The sequence below is a fragment of the Salvelinus alpinus genome, chromosome 5, assembly GCF_045679555.1.
Source record: "Salvelinus alpinus chromosome 5, SLU_Salpinus.1, whole genome shotgun sequence".
Classification (NCBI taxonomy): Eukaryota; Metazoa; Chordata; class Actinopteri; order Salmoniformes; family Salmonidae; genus Salvelinus; species Salvelinus alpinus.
Window position 1 is genome coordinate 65,229,599 of NC_092090.1, and position 15,125 is coordinate 65,244,723.

The window sequence follows — 15,125 nt, forward strand, 5'->3', positions numbered from 1 at the left end:
TTAAGCAATAAATATTTAAAACTTGCTGCCGTTCCAATCTGGCCCTTATATTTTATATATTGATGGGGCATTATAACCACATATGAGTTAAATTGGTACAGACTCACACTAACAGTTGCAACAAGGCATGCCTCAAAATATAATAATGGTATTGTTGTTTCTGGCTCATTATCATATTTCGAGGTGTGCCTTATAAGAGGCGTGCATTGACTAGTGGTCAAAAAGTTTTTAGCACTCCAAAAATACGGTATAGTACTGGATTCTGTAGGGTGGAAATACAGAACCAAAACATTTCTGCAGCATTGAAGGTCCCCAACAACACAGTGGCCTCCATCATTCTTCAATGGAAGAAGTTTGGAACCACCGAGACTCTTCTTAGAACTGTCCGCCCGGCCAAACTAAGCAATCGGGGGAGAAGGGCTTTCGTCAGGGAGGTGACCAAGAACCCGATGGTCACTCTGACAGAGCTCCAGAGTTCCTCTGTGGAGATAGGAGAACCTTCCAGAAAGACAACCATCTCTGCAGCACTCCACCAATCAGCCCTTTATGGTAGAGTGGCCAGACAGAAGCCACTCCTCAGTAAAAGGCACATGACAGCCCGCTTGGAGCCAAAAAGCACCTAAGGACTCTCAGATCTTGAGAAACAAGATTCTCTGGTCTGATGAAACCAAGATTGAACTCTTTGGCCTGAATGCCAAGCGTCAAGTCTTGAGGAAACCTGGCACTATCCCTACGGTGAAGCATGGTGGTGGCAGCATCATGCTGTGGGGATGTTTTTCAGTGGCAGGGACTGGGAGACTAGTCAGGATCGAGGGAAAGATTAACAGAGCAAAAAACAGAGAGATTCTTGATGAAAATCTGCTCCAGAGTGTTCAGAACTCTGAATGTCCATCAGTGGCCCAGCCAGAGCCCGGACTTGAACCCGATCGAACATCACTGAAGAGACCTGAAAATAGCTGTGCAGCGACGCTCCTCATCTAACCTGACAGAGCTTAAGAGGATCTACAAGAAGTCTCCAGGCAGGAATCGCAAAGGTGCGTCTGAATACTTATGTAGATGTGAAATTTCAGTTATTTTAATTTTATTTTTTGCAAAAAAATCTAAAAAACAGTTTTTGCCTTGTCATTGCAGGGTATTGCCTGTCACAGGAGATTGAGATTTAAAAAAAATCAATTTTGGAATACGGCTGTAACATAACAAAATGTGGAAAAAGTCAAGGGGTCTGAACACTTTCCAAATGCACTGTATATCTCTCTTTTATTTGTGGGAATACTTTGGAACAGATTTCCTAAATTAAAATCACTTGGAGCTGATTTGCTGGTGTTTTTGCAGTCTTTTATGTCCAGTAATTAAAACTAATATATTTTTGCTTAGAATAAAATCACTGCCATTTGGCGAACCCTGATTTACAGTATGCTGCAGTATAATGCTTTCTCAATATTTTATTGTTGATAATACCCCACATTACTGTATAAATTACAGTTTTCCATTGAAGCGTAGTAATAGATCACTGTTCCAAAACAAACATGTGATTGCTTTTTCGGTCCTTTTTTCCCAAAGTTCTATTTTTCCATCCTACACTCACAACTTCTGTATGTCGCCCGCAGTCTCAATGGCTTAGAACGCTGGTTTTGGATGGGTTCCAGACAGTGAGCGGCAATCTTCTTTATCCAGGTTCCAAATGGAAAACCAATGCTGTGTGCGTGCGTGTCTCCTCCTCTTTAATCTGCTTTCATGTACACCTCTCAGACATGTGATATAGACGCAGGATGAGCACACGCTGTTCTGCCCTAAACATTCATTAAACACTTTGGTTGGCTAACTATTAAAAAGTAAAGGAATGGATTAACATCCCTACAGGCCTGGAAGACCTCAATTAACCGCACGTGTTGCTCACATCCCAGACTAAACATGCACATCTGTATCCTAATACGTAACCCTTTGTTATCAGATATGCCTTGTTATTTAACCACTAGCTGACAACATACGGTTATGTTTGATGCTGTAGTGTATAGGTGTTAGGGAAAAAGGGATAGCAGCTTTGTGTATGAAATGTTATTATTTGACTATGTGTTCCCTGTGTTCTCAGGATGTTTGCCCGCAGGAGAAAGCCCTCTTACTGGGATTACTCTGTCAACTGCACTGGAAACGAGGCCCACGTGTCAAGCTGCAAGCTGGGCCATGACGTGGCAGCAAAGGCCAATAGCACCTGTGGTGGGGGCACGCCCGTGGTGGTCAGCTGTGTGCCAGGAAGAGCCTTCTCCCCAACCCCCATGACAGGCTTCAGGAAGGCCTTTAGACAAGAGGTAGGCACCACAGACATGTATTTTTATTCTATTGGTTGCAATAATTTTGTATAATAATTTAAATTGAAAAACTCTACGTTTTGAATGTGGCTTTGTTTTGTGTATCAGTTCTATAACCATGTGCCATGGAATCGAAAATCTCTTCCCAAATATTTAGCAACCTGTATGGCACCGCTGTCAATTTTTGGGTCCTTAAATGAAACTGGTATACTTATTTATTTATCACAATTTTCTTTCACCAATTTTGATCTTTAATGTAGGGCCGACAGACAAGTTCCTTATGTTCTTCCACTTGCTTCTTCCGTTTTTGCGGTAATGCTGCAATCAGTTGGTTGTAATTTTGGATATAGCAGACATTTACATATATGTTTGTTAGCTGCATGTGTGACAACTTCACCAGTATTATTTATAATATCATTAACAAATATTATGCAATTTCCCCCCCCCAAAAAAATAATGTTTTAAAAAAATAATCAAATTATATATTTGAGTTTAGTCATAATATTTGTTGTAATATTCGTCTTTCTGGTGAATAAAAATAACATTTCAAACCAGCTTTATATGACTTGTGTCACGTCCTGACCATAGAGAGCCCTTGGTTCTCTATGGTGTAGGAGGTCAGGGCGTGACTAGGGGGTGTGACTAGGGGGCTCAATATTTCCATGTTGGTGTTTTGTATGGTTCCCAATTAGAGGCAGCTGGTAATCGTTGCCTCTAATTGGGGATCATATTTAGGTAGCCATTTTTCCCACCTGTGTTTGTGGGATATTGTTTTGTGTTTCTGCATGTGCACCACTACTTTCACGTTTCGTTATTGGTTTATTGTTTTGTTTTGAAGTTCCACTGAAATATAGATGTGGAACTCTACACACGCTGCTGCGCCTTGGTCCCGTCCTTATTACGACGATCGTGACAACTTGTTTTAAAGATAGCGATAGTCTGGAGATGATTTCATTTTCAAATAACCGAAAGGGAAATGTTGTAATCTGAATAAATGGAAAAGGCAATTTTTGCCACCACGGACTTACTAAACCACTGCATTCTGTCTATAGAAATATAATCATAACACCGGATATAGCCAGACCTATTGACTTGACTGGGGATACCTGTTCTAGTGATTCTATTTCTATTATTCAGTCAGATTTCTGCTGTGCCACTGCTGGGCTATGGCAAATAAAACATACAGTAGATAGGGGAAATACTGTAGCTGTGGGGGTCGAACTATATTCTGTCAATATGAGTGGGTTAATTTATCGCTGATCTGATTAATCCTGTAAGAGATCGATGGACAATGTAGTTTTCTGAGACGCATTACTAAAAAACACTGACACTCAGAAACACTTTAGCTACTTGGCTTTGTTAAAGCCCATCTGCAGTTTTGTATGTTTACTGTCAAGTGATTCATCATCATGGACTTCATGGGAAGGAGATAATTCATGCTGGTCTATTGAAAACATCTTGTGGGAATCCCACGTCTATTTTGCACATCCAAGTGCTGTACAAATGTAGGATCTTAATTTGCACTAACTATTTTGACTCCACATACGCTGCTGCTACTGTTTATCATCTATCCTGTTGCCTAGTCACTTTACCCTTACCTACAGTATATGTACATACCTACCCCAATTACCTTCTATATTTTTCTCTCTGCATTGTTGGGAAGGGCCCGTAAGTAAGCATTTCACTGTTAGTCTACACCTGTTGTTTACGACGAGTGTGGATTTGAATTTGATCACCTTGTTGCAAGATAACTTTAATGCAATGCAATGCAAGAAATGTAAAACTTGTAGTGTATTGGAGGTTTAAAAAGGCTTCTGAAGTTTGTCATTTCCACTTTGAAATTTCAGACTTGATTTTCCTTTACGAAAAATGTATCAAAAATGTCCATTCATTATAATCCACATAAAAATTCACATTTCCTGTTGCTGCAGAAATATTTTCCTGCTGTAGCAAACTGGCTCAAATTAAGATCTTACATTAGAATGCATGCCTGCCTGCTCTGTCACTTTCCACATCTCAGTGTTTTGTAGCGAGCTGGGCATAACCAGGGACATCCCATAGTGTGTGTCTCAAATGGCACCCATTACCCTATATAGTGCACTAATTTTGACCAGAGCCTCATTGACCCTGGTAAAAGGTAGTGGACTATAAAGGAATAGGTGGCGATTTGGGACTCAGAATATTCCCATTATACATGTTTAGCTCTGCCTCAAGGCTGTACAGATCCAGAGTACATTTCACAACAGCTTTATCTAAAAGCAGAGCCAAATGACCTGGATTGCAGTTGAAATTACATTAAAAGTACATTGTGCAAGTGATCAATGCTGTTCGATATTCTGAACAAATTATTAAAACAATTGTGAAGATCTCCACAGACCTGCGACGACCAATGCACGCTGTCTTGAACATGCAGCTTTATATGATTACATGGGAAGAAATGTATAGTTACAGTAACCTCAAAATGTAGCCATGGAAGTGTTACTCATTTAAATGTTGAATGTTGCATTAGTTTGTAAGATAGCCTTAACTTTAGGCTATTTACTGTATTTCAAAAGTAATATTTAATATCAACATTTAAAGGAGATGTGCATTCGTAAAGTATTCAGACCTCTTGACTTTTTCCACATTTTGTTACGTTAGACGTATTTTTTTTTTTGTAGTTAAAAAAAAAAAAATTCCTCATCAATCAATTTCCTCAAACAGGTTTTTCGAAATTTTTGCAAACGTATTACAAATAAAAAACAGAAATACCTTATTTATATAAGTATTCAGACCCTTTGCTATGAGACTCGAAATTGAGCTCAGGTGCATCCTGTTTCCATTGATCATCCTTGAGATGTTTCTACAACCTGATTGGAGTCCACCTTTGGTAAATTCAATTGATTGAACATTATTTGGATAGACACACATCTGTCTATATAAGGTCCCACAGTTGACAGTGTATAAGTTCCCACAGTTGACAGTCAGAGCAAAAACCAAGCCATGAGGTCGAAGGAATTGTCCGTAGAGCTCCGAGACAGGGTTGTGCTGAGGAACAGATCTGTGGAGAGGTAAGAAACATTTCTAAAGCATTGAAGGTCCCCAAGAACACAGTGGCCCCCAGCATTCTTCAATGGAAGAAGTTTGGAACCACCAAGACTCTTCCTAGAGCTGGCCGCCCAGCCAAACTTAGCAAATGGGGGAGAAGGGCCTTGGTCAGGGAGGTGACCAAGAACCCGATGGTTACTCTGACAGAGCTCCAGAGTTCCTCTGTGGAGTTGGGAGAACCTTCCAGAAGGACAACCATCTCTGCAGCACTCCGCCAATCAGGCCTTTATGGTAGAGTGGCCAGACGGAAGCTACTCCTCAGTAAAAGGTACATGACAGCCCGCTTGGAGTTTGCCGAAAGGAACCTAAAGGATTCTCAGATCTTAAGAAACAAGATTGTCTGGTCTGATGAAACCAAGATTGAACTCTTTGGCCTGAATGCCCAGCGTCACGTCTGGAGGAAACCTAGCACCATCCCTACGGTGAAGCATGGTGGTGGCTGCATCATGCTGTGGGGATGTTTTTCAGTGGCAGGGAATGGGAGACTAGTCAGGATCAAGGAAAAGATGAACGGAGCAAAGAGAGATCCTTCATGAAAATCTGCTCCAGAGCGCTCAGGACCTCAGGCTGGGGCGAAGGTTCACCTTCCAACAGGACAACGACCTTAAGCACACAGCCAAGACAATACAGGAGTGGCTTCGGGACAAGTCTCTGAATGTCCTTGAGTGGCCCAGCCAGAGCCCGGACTTGAACCCGATATAACATCTCTGGAGAGACCTGAAAATAGCTGTGCAGTGGCACTCCCCATCCAACATGACAGAGCTTGAGAGGATCTGCAGAGAATAATGGGATAAACTCCCCAAATGCCAAGTACTGTCATACCCAAGAAGACTCGAGGCTGTATTTGCTGCCAAAGGTGCTTCAACAAAGTATTGCGTAAAGGGTCTGAATACTTATGTAAATGTGATATTTCAGTTTTTTTTATTATCAATTTGCTAAAATTCCTAAAAAACGTTTTTTCCTTTGTTATTCTGGGGTATTGTGTGAAGATTGATGAGGAAAAAAATATTATCTAATCAATTTTAGAATAAGGCTGTAGCGTAACAAAATGTGGAAAAAGTCAAGGGCTCTGAATACTTTCCGAATATGCTGTCTCTACTGCTTGGATAGTTCCATCTGAGCCTCTGGCTTAATCCAATTGTGTTTGAATAGGACTAAATCAAATCAAACTTTAAATGCACTTTTATTAATTTTTAGACAAACTGGAATTAAATCCAGACTAAGTCAGTGACACAGATGTAACTATCCAAGCAGAAGATACATCTCCTTCAAATTATGATATTTGGTTGTGTTGACAACCAAACACAATTCAAATCACTAAATATCATTATATTGTAAATCAACCTGTGCCCATATCCACAAAGCATCTCAGCGTAGAAAATTGGTCGTAAGTGCTGAGAATAGAGACATTTTACTGGTGTCTTGCAGCGATTCAGTGGTTCCTGAGTTGTTAAAATAATTTTGGAATAATTCTATACGATCAATCGATAAATAATCTAGATCTACATGCAACAGTATCTCTTGTGACTTTGACAATGATTTCACGAGGCCTATTTCACATGATATGCCTAAATACTTATAACAAATAGGCTTATAAATAAACATGTTTTTCTTTCGATTATTTAATTACCTACATTATGTTATTTCAAGCTATCCCTTTCAAGTGCAATATCAAATTGTTAAAAAATATGCCTAATGTCACGGATCCCTCCGGAACTTTCATCACGCACACCTGTCCCCTATTCCCACTGATTAGTATTTGTATATATGTGCCCTTTGGTTTCCATGGTCTTGTCGATTATTGTTACAATGGCCGTTGGTGCGTGTGAGTACCTGTGCTGTGTGTTTTGTGTTTTCGTGCCCTTGTGGATTGCACAGATGATTACGGGTCTCGTCCCGTGTGTATTTATTCGAGGTACACCTCGCTCTTTTGTTTGGGTTTCAACCCTGTGTTTTGTGTACGTGTTTGTTTGGTCTTCGTCCCCGTGCCTTTACACAGCACGCCGTAATTTGGGCTGAATAAAAAAAACTATTACGCATTCCTGCGCCTGTCTCCCGAATCATTGTTACCAACGTGACACCTAAATTGGGCATGCCTATACATTGGGCAATTGAAGGCTAGGGCCTATGTTAACTTTGATTGTGTTTGATGAAAGTGATAGACCTTTCAGATGTTATATGCAACGTTGTTTGCAACAATATTGCCAACTGACTTGAGGCTGACAAGCCAAAGTGATTTAGAGTTAACAACGATTTATATATATACACTTGGCACTCCCCCACCGTTGTAAAAAATGTTTTGGAAGCTATAGTAATGCATTTATTAATGTCTACATTCCTTTTTGCCACGTTTATTCTATTACAGACACCTTAATGCATACTTTTAAATTATATTATGTGAGCTAAAAATTTAAAAGTAAAATATTTTCCTTTAAAGTATAATTTTTGGAGATTACTAATGTTACTGTCCCCACTAGAACAAAACAGTACTTAAATACATGTCATTTTGAAATATTTAATTGAAATACTGTAGAATTCCATTCATTCCTATGGATGACTGCTACTACTTGGGAGTGCCAATATGTGACCGACCGGCTTGATTCAGTCTTATGCAGCAAAATTTGAAATAGTTTTTTTACTTTTGATAAAAGTACAGACTCAGAGCTAGAAAAAGTTATATCATACATTACAATGGGAAAGTAATTCTGCTTTGAAAGTTGATTAACTTGTAACCTTACTTTTGAGAAAATGGCCCTTGAATGTTTTGGTACACCTACACCTAGCTTTCCTTTGCCTACACCCATTCAGCATCATTCACACCCTCTTAAGCTTTAGCCCCACCCATCTCTTTAAGGATCCACATGTGAGGCCATGTACTAAACAACCAAAGGTTTCAAGACTAAAGGCTGGTTTGTACTACGGGCGTGTTCGTATATTCAATCTGGAGTGCCAGAGTGTGCTCAGAGTGTGCTCTGGGCGTTCAAAAACTCAGAGCGTTGTCAGATTGTACGTTCGTAAATTCAGAGCGCACACTGGACGCTCTGGCCGAGGAGTACAGTTGATCCGAGCGTTCTGACCTAACAACAGCAGTCAAGCACCCAAGTTAACTGGCTAACGTTGGCTAGCTACTTCCAGACACAAATAAGGGAACAGCTCACTTTGACCGTCTTACTCGCCCTAGCAGAGCTGGTTAGGCTGTTTTTATGTTATCCAGAGCATTGGTGACTGCAACTGTGCTGCTGGCAACAATTGAATTACGCTTTTTTGCCAACTTTTACTGATACCGGCCATATTCAACGGGTGTTGAGCGTTCGTAAATTTGTCAGTTATTCTGTGCTCTGGCACACTCAGACGAGTGCTCTGAAATCAGAGTAGATAGCCAGGGTGAATTTACCAACTACGTCTATCGACAGTTGTCGAAGTGACATCATGAACATTCTATTGAAATCGTTACTTGTATAGTGGAGTCTTTTGTTTAGCTAGCTAAACAATGAACCATAATCCTAACTCATAACTTTACTACCCTGCATGAATTGTTATTTATTTTACCTTTATTTAACTAGGAAAGTCAGTTAAGAACAAATTCTTATTTTCAATGACGGCCTAGGAACAGTGGGTTAACTGCCTTGTTCAGGGGCAGAACGACAGATTTTTACCTTGTCAGCTCGGGGATTCGATCTTGCAACCTTTCGGTTACTAGTCCAACGCCCTATCCACTAGGCTACCTGCCACCCCAGATAGCTAACCAAACAGGTTCAATGTTAGCTAGCTAGCTAACATTAGGCTATAACTAGCAATGCAAATGGCTCTGACATACAAATAATATTACTACACAGATCATACACGTAATGTTAGCTAGCGAGCCAGCCAGCTAACGTTAGATAGCTAGCTAACAGTACCCTTTAACTATAAATGATAACGACTTTCTGTCAATTAGAAATGTGTAATATCTGAAAATGAGGCTAGCTGGACTATCTGACCAATATACATGGATGGATGTTTCTCCCTCTCTGTCATGGATGCCATGGTTGCCTTAATTTGAAGATGTAATCCGGAGACTAGTGTTTTATACAGGTGTTCTCTTTTCGACTCCGTCTGCATATTTGCAATCAAACCCCAGAATTTTCTCCATCTCCTAAGCTATCATACTCTAATTCCACTGTGCATTCCACTGATTTCAAAACTCGGTCCTCCAGAAAGTGGAGAGCAACATCTTTGCAGTTTTACTACGTGATATCTTTCAAAAAGCCGCGTTAGAAAGGATTACCTACACATACTGACCAGCTCGTGTTATAGACAGAAGCGTAATACATGGCAGACCAATCCGAACTCATCTCTCGGCATGTCCAGCCCACCCATTATCTCAGCCAATCATGTATTTTTCTGTGGCTAAACCAACTTCGCTCGTAATTTAACAATTTTATTCGTATATACAGATGGCATACAAGTTTGTTATTAAGGCACATGAAAGTTCACATGTTCCAGAAGGCATTTCTGTAAAAAAAAAAAAAGCATTTTGATTTAAAAAAAAGTTTACGTTCAAATGGGTCTCCTGTGAAGTAGTGACGCGCGACATAAACCTAGTTTCCTGAAATGAGTCACATAAGCCTTTCAATGGCCAATATATAGCAATAGCAATCCAGGGTTTCTATACCTCATTGGTTGTTAAATGGTAGTGACGAGTGTGTTGATATAATGGTAACACTGTCAAAATTCAGCTTTTAACAACCAGAAAATGTTGTTAAAAAAAGGTTATGCAAGCCAACACATTAGGCGACAATTAAGAGAAGTGATTGTGTCAAGCGGTCACATTCACTGTGGTTGTCTGAAGCGTGCTATAGATTTCCCAGCTGGCAATGCCTCATTGCAATTGGTTATTCCCCATCATTTGCAACAATGTCAATGAGCGTCATCACTCTCTTTCCTTTGCTGTACCTCAAACTGTCATGATTACCAGGTGAAATAAACATTTATGAGTTGATTTTACTCCTGTCTCAGAGTTTGTCTGGGCAGTGTCTTAGCATCACCCTAAAACCTACTCTGAGAGTTTCTTTTTTTGTTTTTTTACCGGTTTTAATTAGTCTGTGACAAATATCAAAGATAAACAGCGCTGGGTTTGGTTAAAACTCTCTATGGGAGACCAAAGGGTAGCTGTAGATAGATACATTCTCCAGTAGGAGGTGCTGCCCAGTCTATTTTTCTGATAGTGGATATAACGTTGATGATCTGACGTTGTTTTAAAGGTACGAATTCAACTTATTTTATACAAGGTTTGTCTATGCTGAAATTTGGTTACCATGATGACATAATCCTATGGTTGAAATTTCACCCTCAAAACCACAGTTTACATTGATTACTTTTTCCAAATCAATCCAATGTATTTTCTACGTAGATTCCACGTCACAATACATCGACAAATTATGTTGAAACAACGTTGATTCAACCAGTTTGTTCCAAGTGGGAAAGCATTATTTTTACACTGTGAAGTATTAGGATCCTGAACTAGTTGAGGCAGAAGCCTTGAGCCAGAATAAGACTTCGCTGTGATGCCAGAGTTGTTTGGGCACACTGCTAATATGGCACACTGCTAATAAGCTAATTCTCTGCATTTGAGAATGCTATTCCTGTCCCTGCTTCGGTTCAAATTGTCAATCCCATTTTCAAAACCATATTTCCCTCTTTCCCTGCCACAGGTTCACATAAGAAATATTCAGGCATTACTCAAATACTTACTGCTTTCGAATATGTAAACATTCTATGATGGCTTTGGTATTTTATGTTTTTCAGATACCTATTTAAAATATGATATGTATACTGGGAATAAACATAGGTTATAGTTTCCTTTTTTGGTAGGGGAACACAAACCACAAATCGGTGTCAATCCCAAACTGCATGCAAACACTTATGCATTGCTGTCTGTAATTACAAATCAGAGTAAATAAGATACGGTTATGCTACTAATGTGGCCACTTCCAATTTGCCAAAACTGTAAATGGGAATAACATTTACCACTGTGTAAACTTGGAGCCACCCAGTCTGTAACCTCACAGCCCTCACTCAATCTTTCTTCTAGCTTCTCAGAAAGTCCGGGAAAGAGCCAATTCAAAACGGAGGTTTTGTAACTCTTTATAGATGGCAACCTCTAGACGGTTATTTATTTCTCTGTAAGGAATCATTCATTTATGGAAAGTTGAACTTTGTAATTCTGCTTTTTGGACCAGTAAGGTCTACTTACTGTACCTTCTATTGTCTTTCATATTTCAGTATGTGTTAATGTGACTTAACGCATATGCCTTGCTTTGGGTGTTCGACTAACTCAGCCTACTATGAGTCTGATCTCCCTCTTGTTCCTGCAGCAAACGTTGGTGCGTCTGCGAGGTGGGGCCATCGTAGGGGAAGGTCGTGTGGAGGTGCTAAAGAACGGCGAGTGGGGAACCATCTGTGATGATAATTGGAGTCTCCTGTCAGCCACGGTGGTGTGTCGAGAGCTGGGCTTCGGGAGTGCCAAGGAGGCCCTGTCTGGTGGTCGGCTTGGACAGGGTAGGGATTGGAACTCAGTCCTACTTACAATAACAGTGCCAATCACAACATTACATCCGGCCAAGTACATGATGGGCATTCCAACATATTGGTCAGCCTAGCAGTTGACTTGGCTGAAGATGAAGTTAACTATTATAATGTTTGATCTATGTAAAAGGCCTTGAATAGATTATTATTACATAGGTTATCAAAATCAGGTTAGAGGTCATGCAAGTTTTTCTGGTCATTTTTAGAGTAGTTGTCCAAGAGTATTGGGTTTGTTTCACCATTTTCGATCAACAGTCAATCAAACAACATTGGCCTTAACTGCGCAAAGTCTGAGTAGAAATCTGAGATGACCACTTGAATTCCTGGAATACAAAGAAACATTTACATGAACAGCTTCATTGTGTACTGTAGCTTTAGAACTACATGTGTTCACCAAATGTTGCAAAGGGAAAATGTCCAAAAGATCTAACAGTCTGTAATACTATCCCTTATTTGCTGACTTTTTGAGCCGTCACTAACCCTGCTGGAGGACCGGATCAGGCTGGGTTATAGAAATGGAATGGATCAGTTCAACTTTTAATTTGTTCTCTGCAGTTCGGAGCCCATATTCGTAAAGCTTCACAGAGTAGGAGTGCTGATCTAGGATAAGTTTGGCCTTTTGGATCATAATGACTAAGATAACATGAAAAAGGGGGACCTGTTCCTCGATCAGCATTCCTACTCTGATTCTTTGTGAATACAGGCTCATGGTCACAGTGAGCTGAACAATGCAAGGCCATACTTGCCATATTCCAGGACTGTAATTGAAAGGCTGTAGTGGAGAGAAAAACTATATTTAAAGAGTACATCATGTATCCACTCCCTTATTCAAGACCTCGTCTTTCCCTCCAGGGACATGGGCCCTGCCAAAACGAGGACATACTATTTATTGACCAGTTTTCTCTCACTCAGTGTTACCTGCGGGGATATTAGTTACCATGGATATTTTTTTTTCTGCAGAGGCAGACCAATAACTGAGGCATAAAGACATGGACCCTCCCCATATACAGTAGGTATCGCTGACTCAGTCAAAATTATGTATTCAGCAGATCTTACAGTAACTGTAATCGTGGACTACAGGAAAAGGCAGGCAGAACAGGCCCCCATTAACATCGACAGGGCTGTAGTGGAGCGGGTCGAGAGTTTCAAGCTCCTTGGTGTCCACATCACCAACGACCTATCATGGTCCAAACACACCAAGACAGTCGTGAAGAGGGCACAACAAAACCTTTTCCCCCTCAGCCCTCAGGGGACTGAAAAGATTTGGCATGGGTCCCCAGATCCTCAAAAAGTTCTACAGCTTCACCATTCGAGAGCATCCCGACCGGTTGCATCACTGCCTGGTATGGCAACTGCTCGGCATCTGACCGTAAGGCGCTACAGAGGGTAGTGCGTACGGCACAGTACATCACTGGGGCCAAGCTTCCTGCCATCCAGGACCTATATAATAGGCAGTCAGAGGAAAGCCCATAAAATTGTCAGAGACTCCAGTCACCCAAGTCATAGACTGTTTTCTCTGCTACCGCACGGCAAGCGGTACCGGAGCGCCAAGTCTGGGACCAAAAGGCTCCTTAACAGCTTCTACCCCAAGACTACTGAACAATTAATCAAATGCCCACTGGACTATTTACATTGACCCCCCCCCCCCCAAACTCACTGTTTATTATCTATGCATAGTCACTTCACCCCTACCTACATGTACAAATTACCAAATGAACTAACCTGTACCCCCCGCACACTGACTTGGTACCGGTACACCCTGTATATAGCCTCGTTATTGTTATTTTATTGTGTTACTTTCGTTTATTTGAACTGCACTGTTGGTTAAGGGTTTGTAAGCAAGCATTTCACGGTAAGGTCTACACTTGTTGTGTTCGGCGTATGTGACAAAGTTTGATTTGATTTAACTGTGTCTTTAAATCATTCACCTATTTTCAGTGAGGCTGAAGTGAAGGGCCATGCTCTACCAACTGAGCTACACGGGACACTATAACAGGGTTGAAAGGAATTGCACACTGCTGTTTTCCAAATAGGTACAGCTATTATTAATTTTATCTCTGAGCTAGTCCACACAGGCATGAGACTGAAAAAAGGAGTAGTAAATTACAGAATAATGGCACATTATGGAACATGGAAACAGCAGACGGCCTAAGTTTCAAATGGCACCCTATCCCTTACATAGTCCCTACCTTTGACCAAAAGTAGTACACTATATCATTGCTGTCTGATGAAAACCTCTTATCTTCAAAACAGGGACTTTTCAAAACATAATATTTTCCCATTAACAAACAAAAATTTCTGAAAGTTTCTTTTTATACATTTTTTTGGGGGTCCTAGAGTCCTGACATGCTCAGTGTTCATTGAAGGGAGTTACTGCTTTCAATAAATGTTTAAAAAAAAGTAAATTAAATAGGCAAACATTTTATTACAAGGTTTTCATCAGACAGTGACGATATGGGTGCCATTTGAAAAGCATCCAGAGAGAATAATGGACTGGTTGTTCCTTTTGGAAAAATATTTTCCCCACATGATTTACTACTGTCAAGGAGAAAGGAACACTATCTCTGTATCTAAGGCCTCCAGGAAAATAAGTTACAGAAATACGCATCTTAATAGCAGACCAGCTAGAACAGACATGAAAACATCCTCTTTAACCTTCAATAATGAAACTCATCTAATAAAGTGATGACAAGATCCTGCAATGCATTAAAATGTGTGGTCTCCCATGAGCTTGTTGACTGAAACACCAAGTCTTGGACTTTGACTTAGATTCACCACAGTTCCATTTACCTGTCAACGTGGAACCACACCGTTTTTGGCCACACTCAACTGTTATTTTAGCTTCCCTGAACGTCTGGGAAAGAGTCAACTCCAAGAGTCTCTGCCCATCTCTTACCAGTATTATTCTCCTTTGTGTGTTTCCCAGGTATGGGCCCAGTCCATATGAATGAGATTGAGTGCTCTGGCTTTGAGAAGTCCATCACAGAGTGCTTCTTCAACAAAGAGTCGCTGGGCTGCAGCCATGAGGAGGATGCAGCCGTGAGGTGTAACGTCCCAGCAATGGGCTTCCAGGAGAGGGTAGGTGTCTGTGTGTGCGTGTGTCTGTGTGTTAGTCAGGTAAAGAGCACAGGCTATCTTTAACGAAGACTTTACGTGCTGTTCTCA

At 40.6% G+C, this 15,125-nt stretch overlaps 1 protein-coding gene across 4 annotated transcripts in view; it reads left to right on the forward strand.

Annotated features, from left to right (window-relative positions):
- The window catches only part of LOC139576521 (lysyl oxidase homolog 2B-like), a 66,173-nt gene that overhangs the window by 39,335 nt on the left and 11,713 nt on the right, over positions 1-15,125 (forward strand). For all 4 annotated transcript variants that reach the window (XM_071402720.1, XM_071402719.1, XM_071402721.1 and 1 more), the window contains 3 exons: positions 2,090-2,306; positions 11,750-11,933; positions 14,887-15,038. In XM_071402720.1, coding sequence (XP_071258821.1) covers positions 2,090-2,306; positions 11,750-11,933; positions 14,887-15,038 — 553 coding nt within the window. The remainder of the gene's footprint in view (positions 1-2,089; positions 2,307-11,749; positions 11,934-14,886; positions 15,039-15,125) is intronic.